This window comes from Chenopodium quinoa, unplaced genomic scaffold (genome assembly GCF_001683475.1).
Source record: "Chenopodium quinoa cultivar QQ74 unplaced genomic scaffold, ASM168347v1, whole genome shotgun sequence".
NCBI lineage: Eukaryota > Viridiplantae > Streptophyta > Magnoliopsida > Caryophyllales > Amaranthaceae > Chenopodium > Chenopodium quinoa.
The window spans coordinates 6,580,177-6,597,467 of record NW_018743920.1 but is presented as its reverse complement, the minus strand read 5'-3'; the positions used below and the strand labels follow the sequence as shown (position 1 = coordinate 6,597,467).

General features: G+C 34.4%; 2 protein-coding genes across 4 annotated transcripts; one reads left to right on the top strand and one right to left on the bottom strand.

The window, feature by feature from the left end:
- Positions 1-4,607: 4,607 nt before the first annotated feature.
- On the top strand, positions 4,608-14,168 carry LOC110688211 (molybdopterin biosynthesis protein CNX1-like). Of its 2 annotated transcripts, XM_021864928.1 has the most exons (13): positions 4,608-4,858; positions 5,208-5,334; positions 5,825-5,955; positions 6,154-6,255; positions 6,350-6,433; positions 7,258-7,485; positions 7,731-7,921; positions 8,060-8,164; positions 8,458-8,739; positions 10,003-10,160; positions 10,650-10,756; positions 13,112-13,168; positions 13,746-14,168. In XM_021864928.1, the coding sequence occupies exons 1-13, from the start codon at positions 4,706-4,708 to the stop codon at positions 13,974-13,976; spliced, it is 1,956 nt and encodes a 651-aa protein (XP_021720620.1). In that variant the 5' UTR covers positions 4,608-4,705; the 3' UTR covers positions 13,977-14,168. The 2 variants fall into 2 exon arrangements, with proteins under 2 accessions (XP_021720620.1, XP_021720621.1); XM_021864929.1 differs by lacking the exon at positions 4,608-4,858 and having other exon boundaries at positions 5,252-5,342.
- Positions 14,169-14,375: 207 nt separating this feature from the next.
- Positions 14,376-16,798, bottom strand: LOC110688212 (probable pectate lyase 4). Of its 2 annotated transcripts, none has more exons than XM_021864930.1 (4): positions 16,157-16,798; positions 15,446-15,801; positions 15,168-15,357; positions 14,376-15,065 (listed from the first exon to the last, which is right to left on the bottom strand). In XM_021864930.1, the coding sequence occupies exons 1-4, from the start codon at positions 16,586-16,588 to the stop codon at positions 14,865-14,867; spliced, it is 1,179 nt and encodes a 392-aa protein (XP_021720622.1). In that variant the 5' UTR covers positions 16,589-16,798; the 3' UTR covers positions 14,376-14,864. The 2 variants fall into 2 exon arrangements, with proteins under 2 accessions (XP_021720622.1, XP_021720623.1); XM_021864931.1 differs by having other exon boundaries at positions 14,376-15,089; positions 15,222-15,357.
- Between the last annotated feature and the right edge of the window lie 493 nt (positions 16,799-17,291).

Genomic DNA, 17,291 nt, shown 5'->3' with positions numbered 1-17,291 from the left:
TCTTCACCCCCTACATCTTGATTTTCACTAACCACCACAATTCAACTACCACCATCGCGTCGAGGCTATAAGGGAGGGGAGGATGTCGGATAATCGCAAAGGCAGGGGAATTAACACCGGCGAGCATGTTAATTTTTTTTAAAATTTTCGTTCGTTCAAAAGGAATGCCTGAAATTTTATTATCTCCCCTGGCACATTCTAAAATTTCAGGCGTTTCAGGGGCGGAACACCTGAAATTTAGAATGTCCCGAGGTGGATTCTAATATTCCAGGCGTTCATGCCATGGAAGAACGCCTGATAATTTAGAATCTTCCATGGGACATTCTAATATTTCAGGTGTTCCCCCCTAAAATGCCTGAAATTTTAGAATGTGCCGGGGGAGATTCTAAAATTTCAGGCCTTCCTCCTACGATTACGAAATTAAAAAAAAACGACGAAAATTTAGAGATGCTCCGGCAACCTCCCCGGTGGCGTCGTCGCTTCCTCAAACTCGTCCATTCACCGCTTGTGCTAATCGTTGAAGAGTAAAGCAATTTTCTTAAAAAAAAAAATCATGACGTGGAGTGGTGGATTGTGGGGGGTGGTTGTTAGGTGGCGGTGGATGTTTGGTGGGTGGTGGGGTAACAAGAAAGAGAGTTTAAAGGAGGTGAAAGCGAAATAGGGTGAATATATAAGGGGGCATGTTTGTAAAGTCGTGTTAAAATACGGGCGTTACCCAGTAAATACCGGACGTGATTTTATTTATTTATTTTTATTTATTGTAAAGAAATAACCTTTTACTTTTTAGAGAAGAGAGAAAGAAAAATAACCTTTTACTTCATGGTATTGGAACTAAATTTTTTTATCACATGGTCTTTTATTAAAATTAAAATGAAATACTACGTACAAATTAAAAAATCACGTGGTCTTGTGAAAAGAAGTTTGAACCACAAATTTTCATGAGGTTTTGATTTATTGATGAATATTGAATTTATATTTTCACTATATGTACAAATAAAATACTCGACCACAAATAGTATGGTAGAGAGGGGTGTACCATGTGCATGGTACACTCGAAAGTACATTACATATAAATAAAAGAACATTGGGACAAATTTAATGTTCTTTTATTTATATGTAATGTTCTTTTTTTTTATGAAGCCTCATTTATATGTAATATTATTTATTTTATATATAATGTTTATTTCACCCATTTATTTTCTCTCTCTTCGATACTCTCTCTCCTCTCCCTCTAACTTCTTCTTCCATTTTATTTCTTGATTTTTATAGTTTTTATGTGCTTAATTCATCACTCACAAACACATTTATACTAGATTTTACACTCCAAAATCCGAATTTCACAACCAAATTTTCGGATTTTTCATGTTTGAGAATTTTTGGTATTTTTTTATTTTGGCTAAATAACTTGCAATTGAGTGTTCAACTTGCTTGATTTCCATTATTAATTCACTTTACAAGGGTTTTCTACTCATTTGAGGTTTGACTTCTCTTTCTTTGTTCATCTTTGTTCTACTTCATGAATATGAAACCTTAGGTTGTGCTTCAATAGTGAACTCTCTCTTTGCTTGTTATTTTTACCTCTATTTTTTGTTTTGTGATAATGTTTGTTGTTCATATAAAGCTTTATTATCATGAAATTACTTGATTGTTTGAATTTTTGGCACTACCATTGTTGTTCATCATCTTCTTCCATGGGTTTGGGTAGTAGCATTTTTCCCTTATTTATATGTAACGTTACTTTTCAAAAAGATAATGTTCTTTTATATTTATATGTAATGCTATTTTATTTTTAAGTTATGTTCTTTTATTGTATGTAATGTTATTTTATATGTAACGTTCTTTTTGATGTACTCTATGTACGTTTGTAATGTAATAATAAATTATTATAACTATGATTTTTTTTATTTATAAGTAATGTTCTTTTATTTATATGTAATGTTATCTTATTTATAGACAATGTTCTTCTATTTATAGGTAATGTTCTTTTATTCATAGGGTTATGTTCTTCCGGGTGTAACATGCGCATAGTATACCCGGGTATACGAAACAATTATTGATACTCGACTACTCGTGTATATTCGCGGATTCGCATGTGTAGTACTTGACTTTTCTAAAACTTTACTTTTTGTCACGATAATTTGATTGAACATCAAATGGTGTATCTCTGTTTGATTTTCCATAACTACATTAATGAAAGTATAATAATAATAAAAATTTCTTAAGTATAACAATAATTCAAGATAGGTGATCATGGATTCATGGTCGGCTATTGGGCAATAGCACAAGGCCTCACTTTAGTTGGAGCCCGACCCCAAATTTTGACATTTATTAAAAAGTATACAAAATATTTTTTTAATGATTTAAAACATACTTATGTTGAGATGATAACCCACACAATTGCTAAATGCACTTTCTCAGTATATGACAACATTTTGAGTATATTGTAATTTTTATGTAAGGTAAGTATTTGAAAAGATAAGATCTAAGAGGTAAACAAATAACTCTTTCAAAATAGTTTATGATGTTTGATCTTAATAGTCTTTAAGAAGTCAACTTTAACAACGTATGATGTAAAATGATCCTTTTATTTGAAGTGTTGAGAATTTTGTTTGTTTCATTTTTATTTGGTGACTTTTTTCCACTACGAATTCAATGAATGACAATATAAGATTACTTGCATTTACGTGATTTTATGTTGAATGAATTAGCAGGAGATTCTAGTTTCATTGACAAAATTGTCAGCAATTGTGGGACATGGAGGTGGCATGGTGAAACGTATTTAGCAGGAAACTAGCACTTGAGTGTCACAGCAGCTCGATAGAAAGCTTAAATATACAATACCTATTCTACTTAAAGACAGTGAATTACAGATTGAGTCCAATGAATCTTTGATGTACGAAATCAGGAATGAAAGTATGACATTTTTCGGATCCTAGGTCTTATAGCTTGTTTGGGCAAGGGCACCCGACCCCTTCCGAGTCCTGAATTGTACCAAATTGCAAGCCAATCGGTTTTCTGTTTAGCACTCTTGTGCTAGCAGTTTCTGTGGGGAGAAAGGAGAAACATCAAGTACATTAAATTAGTTTTCGAGGTCATTGGAATTAGAAGTGTTTATTTTGTAGTGATTGTACATTCGCAACAATATACACGCATGTTTGTGAAATAGTATAGGAAACCATATCTTTTACAATCGTCATGTACACCCATTTAAAATCGATACGAAAAATATAAAAATATATATTCATTTGTTTATGCACATTTATAAAATTATGGAAAATTGTATAGTCTACAATCGCCACTAAAACCCAAAAATCGATACGAAAAGCCTTTTTTACGCTGGATTTATAAATTTTGCTTGACAATGAAAATATAAAATATGTCATACTTTATTGGTGAAATATTTAAAATTATAGCTTGAGGTTGCATGTTCGAATCTTGAGAATAAAAGTGTTTACAAAGATGCTACAAAAATGAGGGGAAGACCCCTATTTACAGGACTCCCAAGTGCTCAGAGACTTCCTATCTAGAACCTTCTAACCTCCTTAAAATGAAGGGTCCTAGAAGCTATCTTTTCTAGAGGCTTCTATACAACTCTTGGCTATATAACTTTTATGTACATAATTCCAGATTGGAGCATTCTATAAGACTAGCACTAAGAGAACGTACAAGCACATCCTAGAATGTTCTAGAAGCTTCTGGGCATATCCTGAACCTCCTAGCACAATCTGGACATTTGTGGGGCCCACTTTGGAAAACCAACTTCACCACGAGGATCATTGGGTCCACATACGGGTCGGCCACCAAGTTTGGGCCCATTTGAGCCCCCAAAAGGCCTATTATTGCGTTATGTCAATGCGGTATTCACCGGTAAAATAGCCCTTGAGCTAAATAAAGCTCCATAGGGGGAAGGTGCTTAGCAGCACCCATGGGCATCTCCCTTGGCCCAAGTTGTTGCATATGCTTGCGCTAAAAAATCACAGGTAAAGGTGGCTTGGATGGCTTGATAAACCCTGCATCCAGTAGCTCCTTAAGTTGCTTCCTTAGCTCTTCAATCTCTAGTGGTGCCATCCGATAGGGCGCCATGGTTGGAGGCCTAGCCCCTAGCTCCAGCTCAATCTCGTGATTAACTTCCCTGAGGGGGAAGTCTCTAGGGAAGCTTCGGAGGTATTACATCTTCAAATTCCTGGAGTACTCCGAAGAATTATGATGGAACCTCTTCCCCATGAGGCTCTTCTTTCACGAGAAAAAAATCGATTAAAGCTCCTTCTCTGTGCTGTTGGCCACACCATGTTGCCGGTCGACACACACCAAAATACTAATCGGGTAATCCCCAAACGAGTAACCCTTGACCAAGTAACCCCGGCTATACGATATGACCAACCATATATGAAAATTAACCCAATTAAGAACAAATACAGAGTATAGTACATCAAATACTCCGTATACTTATACACCCGAGTATATATATATATATATATATATATATATATATATATATATATATATATATATATATATATATATAATAAACATAGGGAGTTTATGGCTGTAACTCCTGTAAGTAGGTAAGGTAACTTTGGGCCTGGAATTGGGACATCCAAAATACTACAGTACGTAACAATTTGCTCAGCCTCTCTCTCACGATATACCTAACTAAAAACAAAACAAGAAGAAGAGAAGACTAGTTTGGGAAGAAAAAGTGAAGATGATAACAGTTGAAGAAGCACTGAAAATCGTACTAGGAGTTGCTCAACGTCTTCAACCAGTGACGGTCCCACTTCACCAAGCTCTCGGTAAAACCTTGGCCCAAGACATTCAAGCTCCTGATCCTCTTCCTCCTTACCCTGCCTCCATCAAGGTTTTTTTTATCTCTTATTAATTAATTTTTTTTTTTTATTTTGATTTGATTTCGTTTTTTAGCAGCACCCTTTTTTAACTTAATCGATTTAACTTTTAGGGTTTTGCTAATTTTTTTAATGGGTTGCTTGATTATAATCATGTTTGTGTAATTATTGACAAAGTTCAATTAAATGATTATATATTACTAAATGGGGTGTTCTTTAATTGGTATATTCTTATTTAATCTAATATCGCATTGGGTTTGGGTTTTAGGGTTGTTTTAGTGTTCTTCAATTGGATGGGTATTTGATTAATGGCTTTTTTTTTGAGAAGATTTTATGGATTTCAAGCGGCTGTAATGTTGACAGGATGGTTATGCAGTGGTTGCTGCGGATGGTCCTGGAGAGTATCCTGTTATTACTGAATCTCGGGCCGGAAGCGATGCTGTTGGTGTGACTGTGACTCCTGGAACTGTTGCATATGTGACTACTGGAGGTAAGAATGTAAGATTAATGTGATTCTGCTATCTAAATTTGTTTGCTAAGTTTAATTAGTGATACATTGTTGAGAGGAACTGTTTATATACAAAATTAGAAGAGTAAAGTTACATTAATAAATTTCTTATTTAGTGTTTCATGTCGTAGGATTAATTTTTATTTGCCATTTTCTGTTGTAGCATAGGCTTCCATGGAATTTGGAACAGGAAGTAAATGCAGAATGTCATGATAAGGCTTGGTTGGCATCTTATAATCATATTGTATCCAAGTCTTTTATTACCTTCATCTTTACTTTTCTGTGTGAGTTATATTTTACAGTGGCTGGATATAGATTACCCATTCGGATCTTTTACGAATTGCACTTAGTTAGGCCTCTATTTCGTTCATTAACTTCATTTAGCATATCTTATTTGCTTGCTTTATGAAAGACAAATAATGAACATTTTGTTTCTCAGACATTGATGGTTGTTTCTTCTGATGTCGAGCAGGGCCTATCCCTGATGGAGCTGATGCGGTTGTTCAGGTGGAAGACACTGAACGAATTGAAAGTGATCCTAGTCTGCCTAAGCGAGTAAGAATATTGGTGCAAACAAGGCCAGGTGTTGATGTTCGCCCAGTGGTAATTCTTTCCTCATCAAGATCACACTTTTCTTCTTCCAAAAAAAAAGATCACACTTTTTTTTGTAAAGATCTTTATATATTCTGCTCATTGCCATCTTTTAAGATGGATTATGTGGAGGTCCTAGTACTTGATAAGCTTTTCCAAGGGTTGATTGATACTCTCTCAGTATTTACATCTAACAATCTTTTTTTCAAGGGCTGTGACATTGAGAAAGATGCTGTGGTGTTGAAGGCTGGTCATCTTGTTGGTGCCTCTGAAATCGGACTGCTTGCCACTGTTGGCGTGACAATGGTGCAGGTATATTAGCGACTGCTCCATGCTCATGTCCTTTTGTTTATTAGCTTCCTTGTCTTAGAGTAGCAAAACGTAGATTACATGGTCTTCCTTGCAGGTTTATCGTACTCCAACAATTGGTGTGCTTTCAACTGGAGATGAACTAGTGGAGCCAACAACCCAAAATCTAGGCTGTGGTCAGGTACTTCACGAGGATGGATTGTAGTATATTTGTACTTTGGTACCAAAATCTTTATTGTTCCACTTGATTGTAGTATATTTGTACATTGAGAAAGTTGCTTGCTATTGTCAGAACTCAAAAATAGTTGCCAGTTTCTTGCTTTCTTTACCTCCCTCTTGGTAGATACATGGTTCTTTCCCATCTTTCTAACTTTCCTCTGTATTTTAACTTTCCTTTGTATTTTAAGTATTAAAGATTATATCTAATCAGAGCTTGGGGATTGGGCCTGACTACGATAGTTAGTTTATAGTTTATACATAGGGTATGCTTGTAAAGCACATAGGTATCATAACTTGACTGTGCTGTTGATCTCTAGATGTGACTGGAATGCAAGAAACTTTATACTTATCTAAGAAGTCTAATTTATAAATATCATTATAATGCCTTTTAATTTTTTTTTTTTTTTTTTTTTGAGTGGTGTCAAAAGTAGATATTTCATCACATGTAATCAAACTTCTTGGAATTTCTAGGTAGGTAGTTGTGCCTAGGCTTCTAGAGATCTGCATGAACAAATTGAATGTAAAAAAAAATTCTCTTTTCGCATGCATTCCTTGTCCCATACCTTATTGCCCTTTTTTTTCCTTTCATGTAGTTCAACTTATCTCAATGTTCCTTTTTGCTAGAATTAGGATGGTTTTGGAGAGCAGATATGTGTGCTTTGAGCATAAAATAGGTGGGGTGTAACGAGTTCAGTTTACATGGAATGACCTCAGGTGTCGTTCATTTGACATATTCTCCTGATCTAATGACTTTGCCACTAAAATATATACTATGTCTCATTGTAGATTAGGGACTCCAACCGTGCTATGCTGCTAGCAGCTGCTGTACAACAGAGTTGCAGTATTGTAGACCTTGGCATTGCTCGTGATGATGAAGTGGAGCTTGAGAAAATCATGGACAAGGCCTTTTCTGATGGAGTTGACATAATTTTAACATCTGGTGGTGTTTCTATGGGAGACCGAGATTATGTGAAACCATTGCTTGAGAAGAGAGGAATAGTGCATTTCAGCAAGGTAAGTAGGTAACTATGGTTGCCTTTGAATCATATATTCTAAGGCTAATTACTTGTTTTAAGATCCATGAGCTCATGATGAATTGATGAAGCAAGTTGCTGTAATGCTGTGTGAATTATGATATTTTTATGTTTTTGCACTTCTTTCCTGAATAGTAGATTAAAGATCACAGAACATGCTAGCTTTTCTTATAGTATTTTTGTTTTATTCATACTGATTTTGTAGTATAGCTTTGGATGCTTTAGGTTCTTATGAAGCCAGGGAAGCCATTGACATTTGCTGAGATCAATTTGAAGCCAACTCAAAATGTGAATGTTAACAAAGTTCTGGCCTTTGGTTTGCCTGGAAATCCTGTTAGCTGTTTAGTCTGTTTCCACCTCTTTGTGGTGCCTACCATACGTTTTCTTTCTGGACAGACAAACTCTGACGTTCTGAGGTTACCAATACTCTTTGCTTCTAAATTTGATTTTGCCTTTCTTTATTCTATATCATTTTTTATTTTTTCCTTCTTGATATATTTTTGGGACCACTTGAATGCGCCTCAAGCCATCTGCATGCTTTGTTTCATGTATAGGGTTCATGCCCGCCTTGAGCAGCCCATTAAAACAGACCCTGCCCGTCCTGAATTTCACCGTGCAATTGTTACTTGGAAGGAAAATGATGGATCAGGGAAGCCTGGGTAATATTTGGTCCCTCCATTGCAGATGATTCCTCTTTCCAATATGTTTTTTTTTATTTATATTATATATATATATATATATATATATATATATATATATATATATATATATATATATATATATATTTTTTTTTTTTCTACTTTATCTACTTCCTTTATTCTCCTCTAAGTTACTGCTCTCCATTTAGAGCTTACAAAGTTACAAGTGAGAGTCTGTTCATAAATTTGCTTTCTTTCTAAAACTTTAGAAATTTCTTAAAAGTTTAATAATCTGTTCTTTCTGTAAATTTTAGTTTTGTTGCTGAGAGCACTGGTCGACAGATGAGCAGTCGTCTTTTAAGTATGAAGTCCGCAAATGCACTATTGGAGCTTCCAGCTGGAGGCACCTTGCTTCCTGCTGGAACATCTGTGTCTGCAATTATTATTTCAGAACTGAGCTCTACTATGAAAAAGGATTCATCAGTACAGAATTCACCTATAGAAACAACTGTAAGCAAGTTCCAAAATGATGATGTTCGAGTTGCTATTCTGACAGTTAGTGATACAGTCGCATCAGGGGCTGGGCCTGATCGTAGGTAAGCAAGATTAATGCTTTGTTTCAACTTTGATTTATGGTATTTTGAGTAGAACATTTCCTTGAAAAAAAGGAAGCATAATATGTGGATAACCATTGAATGAAAGAGACAATAAATGACTTTAATTTCTAACTGCGTTCAACTAGAGTAGATCACATGCTTACATACTACCCTTAGTGAGGTTCTCTTTCAGCCAATTGAATTGGGTAGAGTTATTCACAATTCATATGCGTGCAAGGTTATCTAAACATTTAATGCTGTTGGGTGGCACTCTTACAGCCACATTATACATTTCCCCTCGTTTTTTGGCTTATCCAATGCCTTAGACAATTGACTCGTGATATTACTGGTGTTACACCATGTTTATATACTGTACAGGCCCTAAGAAAGAGCACATGTAAACAAAAAATGAACTTTTATTTCAAAACATATTGCAATCGGTGATGTAAATCACTTCCTTGAAAATGAGCATTTTTAGTTTCCATGGTGGAAATGTTGGATGACCTCAGGAAAACATCTTCATGATATGAATATGTTTTTGGAAAAATGTGGATAGACTATCTTTTATATTCCTTTATTTTATTTTTAAACGATTACCTTACAAGACTATTTATTGATTAACGTTACCATTTGTCAGCTCTAGTGAGTTTCAAATGTTAGTTTTGACCCTCAAACCATGCCAACGAAGATATATAGCTGTTGCATCTGGATACGCCTTCTTGAATCATCATTTCAAAATAGGTCACGTCATTGATGCTACAGAAAGAAAGCAAAAATGATGTTGCTCCTTGTTTGAGTGGGACATGGTAGCACACTTGCTTTGCTACACCGCTAGCCTTTTGATACCTATGTAGTATGTACTTGGCTTATAAGGCATTTAGTATGTTAAAGGTAAAAACTGTGGATATCATTACCTTTGTCCACATGTAATTAAGCCAAATGCTTAATAGCTTTGAATAATAACGGACTATTCTAGATAGGTAACTGACCACATGGGCACTTCGTATTTATCTGGATCAAGAGCAAGGATGTGTATTTCCGAGCCCTCCTTACTCCTTACCCTGACTTGAACAAAAACCTCTTAAGGGCATTGAGGGTAATGTTGATGCCCATGTTGTGGAGATATGCATAAAGCCATCAACTCCCTTTATTGGCTTTAGATCATATCTAGTGTTCCCTGAAATTATTTTGTTTTCCTTTTCAAGTCTAAATTTCTTGTTTTTTTATATGAAGTATCAATGCTCTTTTCTCATGTATTTGCAGTGGCCCAAGGGCTATTTCTGTTATTAATTCTTCATCGGAGAGGCTAGGAGGGGCCAAGGTAGTTTCAACTGCTGTTGTTCCAGATGATGTACCCAAGATTAAGGATGCTTTAAAGAGATGGAGTGATGTAGATAAAGTAGACCTCATCATCACACTAGGTAATGAATTGGTGTCTATAGCTCCGTTTCTTTTAACAAATCTACTAATGCAAAGTCTACCCTGGATTAAACTTGCTGGTGAGTGGGGGCTATGCTTCTTACAAGTGACCAGGCATACACTATGGAAGACACACAGAGCACTGCTATTTCTGTCACCTTCGACAATATGAAAGTTAAAGAGTTAAAACACCTAAACTTGAATGACGTGAAAATGTTTCAATTTGTTTTTCTGGCTCCAATGATTACTAAAACAATTTCATGTTCTGCACCAGGGCCCTAGGGGTGAGTGGATCGATGATTTTATGTTCAATTTCCAAAAAAACTAATGCTAAATTATAACTTGGGTCAGGAACAATGTTGCTGAAAACATTTGTGCTCTGACTGCTCTCTGAAATAGCCCGATTTTGTTCTTAGAAATCAAATCTTTTGTTGTCTTTGTTTCAACTTCTTTGTATGTGTTACTATCTTGGTTTAAAACTTGTGATGTAGGTGGCACCGGTTTCACCCCAAGAGATGTTACTCCAGAAGCAACAAAAGATGTAGTGGAAAAGGAAACTCCAGGACTTCTATATGTCATGATGCAAGAGAGTCTCAAGGTAGCATTTTTTCTCATAATTTGTTTTATAATTCCTACTTCTATTAAAATTGAAGATATCAACAACCAGAGGTGGACAAGAAATTCAAAGTATCATTTATCTTGTCTATTTTTTTTTTTTTTTTTTTTTTTTGAAGGTTTAAGTTTTTAGTCATGTTACTCGAGTATTATTCATATGAATGATCTTTTATAGAGAATGATATCTTTGTAACATCCCCAGATTTCGAGTCTTTTAAAACAATAGAGTAACCTGTTTAACTTTCAAAACCCAACCATCGAACCTTGGTAGTGTTACTGCTACACTTATTTTTCATAGAAAACAAATGCAAAGCAAAACAAAATACAATTTAATAAACTAAGTGGTCTAAGTGGTGGCAAAATAAAATAGTCAATACATCCAAACTGTAAAACATTTTAAATAAAGTAAAAAAAAATAAAAATAACTAAGTTCGGAAGTAAACTAAATTGTCTTAGCCACGTGATTATTCTAACGTCTCCTCACATGTAACCGAGTACCCTCAAAATAAATCAGAAACAAGAAAAGAGAGAAAACTCCCAAAATAGATAAACTGAGTAATTCCAACTCCATCCCGTAAATTAAATAATTTTAGTTCGAAAACATTTTATACATAATACAAATACATAGACATTATAATATTAAACCATTACCACATTGTCACATAACACTTTTATTACTTATTGTTAAGAAAGGGAAAGAGAACGCCAGTAAGTAAGCCGGGATTAGTCCATTGTTAACAGAGGGTCGCGCGTAACCCCAAATGGCCATGAAAATAAACAGAATGTTTCTAGTGTGCACACCCTTCACCAATACCCAGTGATTAGGAGGAAGACTAAACAACAATATACGTTAATTTAAACCAACTAGTAGCAACCATAACTACTAGTGGGCAACCTGTTCTTCACCCTTTCGGGTTTCATTACCCTTCTTAATTTAATGTACATTTAATAGATTAAATTGTCCGATCACATTGCACACAAGTATTGCACAAATCAATTTAATCCCAAGTAACAATATTTCAATTTCAGTATTATTAGAACATAGTCATTCTACATGACATACTAAATTACCACTCATTTCCCAACAGGCCTTGGAGACCATCAATTACATATAATCAATCATCTAATTCCCAAGATTTTAATTATTTTAAAACTCATATGATATCAATTAATCAAATTTTCGAAAATACTTATACTAGTACACAAAATATAGAAAACTAGTATAAATATGATTCCAGCATATCATACGATAACACACTCATCACATATAATTACATAAGCACGTAGTTGACACATAATATTTCAAATGAAAATTACCTTGATCGTGCGTAAATCTCAAGGTAAGTAACCTCCAAAACGTTCACCTTGTAGCCTCCGTCTACAAATAAACAGATAAACGGGGTCTAAGTTAGTAATATCGTACACTACTTGCTATTAAGTTAGCAATCTGTAAAACTCATATAATCAAAATATAATAGTTACATACTAAAGTTTGGTTTTATAAAAACAATGATCCTTAAACCAAGATCATGAGTTTTATAATTTAAGGCTACTCCACCCAAAACTATTCAATCATTACTTACTGACAAAACCTATAACATCAAATCTTTTTCTTTTCTTTTGTTTTCTTTTTTTCGAAAACCACTGTAAATGTAAGTGCAAAATTACACAATAATTGTATAAAATAAGGAAGCAAAATCCATTTTGTCATTGTAAAATATCTAGCAACGGAGGACAATTTTGAGGAACAAGCTAAGAGCGAATTCGGTTGATTATGAAGGTACGGCAATCTCGTCCAATTGTATGAACAAGTTAAATCAACCGACACTGCTCTAATCCTTTATCAAGAAAGTACTTTAAGCCCACCATTGAAGGGATTATCAATTGCTTACCAAAATAGAGATGAGTTTATGAAATTAAGATGATGGTGAAAACAATGGTTTGGGGTAGATTCTTTGTGAGTTCAGGAAGGTACGATATCATCGAGAGGTATATATAAATTAGAATTCTTAGGTTCAATTATTCTAGAAGATTATTCAAAAGATCAGATAAGACTCAATTCAAATTGAGTCTGTTGCAAGTTCCTATCGAAAAGATCAGCTTAATTTTTTTTTTTTTTAATAAGTTCGAAAATAGAAAATAGTAATTATAAAATTTATTACTATAACATATAAATTTGAAAATAATTATAAATTTAAAAGTTCATACTAGAAATATCGTCGACTAAATATACTCAAAAATTTGGGGTATTACAATCTTGGTCTCTGTTTCATTGTGCTTTCTATTGCTACTTTTCCAAGTCATAAAGATGTATGCTGTTCTGTTTTCCTCCTCATAGGTGACGCCATTTGCCATGCTGTCGCGTTCAGCTGCAGGAATAAGAGGATCTACACTGGTATGTCCAAACTTAATTTTGCATTCCTAAGGAAAGAAGTATTTGCAATATAACAAATTGGATCAAAGCAGTTCTTGGATTAATTTTCTTGACTAAGCTTGTGCTTTTCCTGTCAAGTCTGACAACTTCAAATATTGTATAAATAAAGTGAGTGTACCCCTTGTCAAGCTATGTTGTACAAAGGGCACATCTGTGATTGCTTCTCTAGTACCGTTTCTTGCCTATGCTATGCTGAAAGCATTAAACTTAGCTTTAATGCAAAGTATAATCTTGTCTAGTACCTTCGTAAACATGTAATACAATAAAAGTTATTATGTCAGAGATTGCTGCATTTACTCAGTAGGTAATCTATCCACATAAACAATTAAAATTATGATTTACTTTAGCTAAGTTGGAAATTGAAATTCAACAATATTTACTTTTGTATAAAATGTTTGATTATCATATTTTCTGCCACATCATATGGGTAATCTAACCATATACAGGGTAGACATTTGTCTTCTTTAAGTGTATTCTAATATTTCTAAGTTATCACTGCGTAGTTAATTTTGCATCTTCGTGATTTTCACTGAGACAGATTATCAACATGCCGGGCAATCAAAATGCTGTGGCTGAATGTATGGAAGCACTGTTGCCTGCGCTCAAACATGGTTTGAAGCAAATAAAAGGAGACAAGAGAGAGAAACACCCTCGTCATGTTCCGCACTCCCAGGCTGCACCTGTGGATACCTGGGAACAGAGTTACAGAACAGCCACTACCACCTCTGCCAGTATCGAAAAGGAGCATGGCTGTTCGTGTTCACACTGAGATAATGATCAGGCATGTAAACTAGACAGCATGTATCATCTTGAAAATAAATTAATTTTATTGCTTCCAATTGTCTCTCTGATGTACATTTTTTGTTGAGTAATTTTTACACTGATTCATAGTAGAGAACTATTTCGTTTATTTTTGAAGGCCATTATGTTTTTGAATTTAAATCCATTGCAATTACTTCTATGATATGGTCTAAAAAAATGTCAGCCATTTTAATATAATGGTTTACTAACTATAGATTATTAATTTACTTTGATAAAACACACAATCTTTTTTTATTTTATTTTTTAGTTTTATACTGTATTAATGACTAGGTTATCTCATACATTTGATTAAACACCCCTATAGCATATACGAAAGTATCTATTAAACAGACACCTTTAAATTGTTGATTCACATGATTTTGTAGTAATTCGGCGTACAAGGTCTTTCAGTCTCTCACAGTTTCACTCATTTTGTAATGTCCGACCTTCTACTAAGCTTTGTTAGAGGACTCCAGGGAACTAGGGAAGGCTCAAGTAACCACAAATTTTTGTTAGCCTAGCTCGCGCAAAGGCCTTTGACGCGTTTGTGGATCCGGCCCTTCTACTACCCACCGGTTTGTGTTATTCTTAATTAGAGACAAACTCAAATGCCTTCCTTTACAGTGGAAAATATTATGGGATCAAAATTTTATTGATCGAATTAATATTTGATATCTCATACATGTATTGAACACCCATGTTAACATACATTTTTTTTTTTTTTTTTGGAAGGGACCATGTTAACATACATTGATTTAATAAACTCCCTCATATGAATGATTCACATGATTTTGCAGTGAAACTTAAATGATCTTCATGATCATATAACAAAAATTACATAATCAAATGAATCTATTTAGCAGATTGATCCTCCTTGGCAACGTAGAGCCCCAGCTGATCTTGTAAGTTGCCTTACAATCCTACCACTTTCGACGGGAAATCTTTCTTCATTGTTGTAGTTTGGTTTTACAAAACCCGAACCGGTTTCGTTGAAAGAAGCTCCATTTTCTAAGACATCTCCCACTGATTTAAAGTTCCATATCCCTTTTCCAGCATTCTTGTCGTTCATGTTCATTAAAACCTGTCATTGCAACAAAGAGGTTAAGGGACAAGCAAAGCTCACTCTATTGTTAGGCAATATGTCTAAATTTAATAACACACTTGATTTATGTATGTCTAAGATAAGCCACTCTAATGGAGCAAAAGAATTTACTTGTTTCGATCCAGAATTAGGAGCGACAAAGAGGTTAGATTCGCTCTTTATGCTTGGGCTCATGCTTCCTCCTATGGCATAAACTTCCCATCCTAGATATAAGTTGTTAGCTACATGAGCATAACCATGACGAACTCTGCAAAACCATACCACAATTTTACAATGCACCCTGAAAGTAACAACAGTTGCAATGATCACCAAAGAAGCATAAAAATTAGCTAGACCTTGGCATACGCTGGTGGCAGTTGGGGCCAAATCGGTTGTAGACAACCGTGACCTTCATGTTCTTGTCGTCCTTGAAATCATCATCATGGCCTAGTAGCATGACCTTGTTGTGGTCGCGAAACCAGTTGTTGGAGATGGTAATGTTGGTTGACCCAAGGGTTACATCGATGAGGCCATCTTCGCTCCTGTAGAGGGTATTGTGGTCTATCCACACCTTTGTTGAGCCAAGCATTCTTATGGCATCGCCGTCCATTTTGCTCATTGGCAACAACTTTGCACCAGGTCCCATAACCGAGCTTGCTGGTTGGGATCGACAATGGTGAATTCGCAACCCGTGGATGATCACATTAGTAACCTAAGCATACCATGAAGAAATAAGTTTGATTTAGTCATGATGCATAACGTAAAATTTGAGCCGCCGTTAAATTCCAAATAGTTGGGTGATAGCTAAAAAACAATATGGTATGCATGTATTAAAAATTGATTACCAAATTTATAGTTATTGTTGAAGTTTAATTGAATTTTAAAATGTGTTCATTTGAATGAATAGAAGATCTTTTTTGTTATTTACTTGAAAGTTACTATCTATCAATACATTTTTATCAAACGTCATATTTTCTTAAAGAAAAAATGTAAGTATAAATTTGTATGGTTTTGAAGTTTAGTATGCATGTAACAACCAAATGCAAAACGAGTATATATGTATATACCTTGTATAGCAAGAGGCATCCATTAGTGATATGAACGATAGCACCTCTACCATCAATGGTTGTATAACTACCAACAACAAGAGTCCTTTCAAGTTTAATCTCCATGTCTTTTTGAAATGAGATCCATACTTTCCCCGGTACCATAGTCATTCCATACCGAAGAGTTCCCGCTTTCGGGCTCATTGCATTATCACTAGGATCAGTGACTACATATTTGTTCACATCTTTGCCAATGTTATTAATCATTTTACCTGCAAAACCCGCCGAGCATTTTGCAATATCTTCCCTACTATTAACCCAATTAGGGTTTCGTCGCCAACAAACATCAATGGCATTAAACGTTGCAAGGCCGGATTTCTTACCCAAACATGTTTTTGGTACCATGGCTAGTAAAAAAGAGAAAATGAGCAAAGATACAAATTTACTAGCCATGTTTGTTTGGGTAGGAGTTTAAGAGAGGGTGATTTTTTTTTTTTAATTATTATTTTGGGTGATGAAAAATTGTTAAGATAGCAAGAGAACTATTTATTAGAAGAAGTAACGCGTTTTAAATAAAGTTTGTTAATATTTTGTGCTCTTTTTTTCTGTTAGGTTCTTATTATTGCCATTTAGCAAGGTTTTTTTAGCACCAAAATAAGTTATTATTAGTAAATAAACAGTTAATATAAAACTAAATAAAATTATTATACTTACATAATTGTGAAAAGTTGAATGGTAAGTAATAACTATACTACGTGATCATTGTTTTGTCTTGTGGCTATATTATGTACTGCGTATTTGGTAAGGAATTAGGAAGGTCTATTAACAAGTATATATAATACTAAATTAGTCTCGTGTGATGCACAATTTTGACAAGTTGTTATATGGTCACAATTACAAAGTTATTGGACTAATTTGGATATTAATTAATACAAATTTTCAATTACATATATAAAACATAAATAGTGAAATAGATGACCAAAAATTATAATTAAAAAAAAATATAAAATACAGTGATAGCATCACATATATTTTGGACATAAATTTTTTTACACAGCTTGACATGTGTACAGTTAGGAGAATGGATAATGACAACGGTTGTTATTTTAGTAATAGTTATAGATTATAATTAGTTGTTATATTCTTGTTTGATACA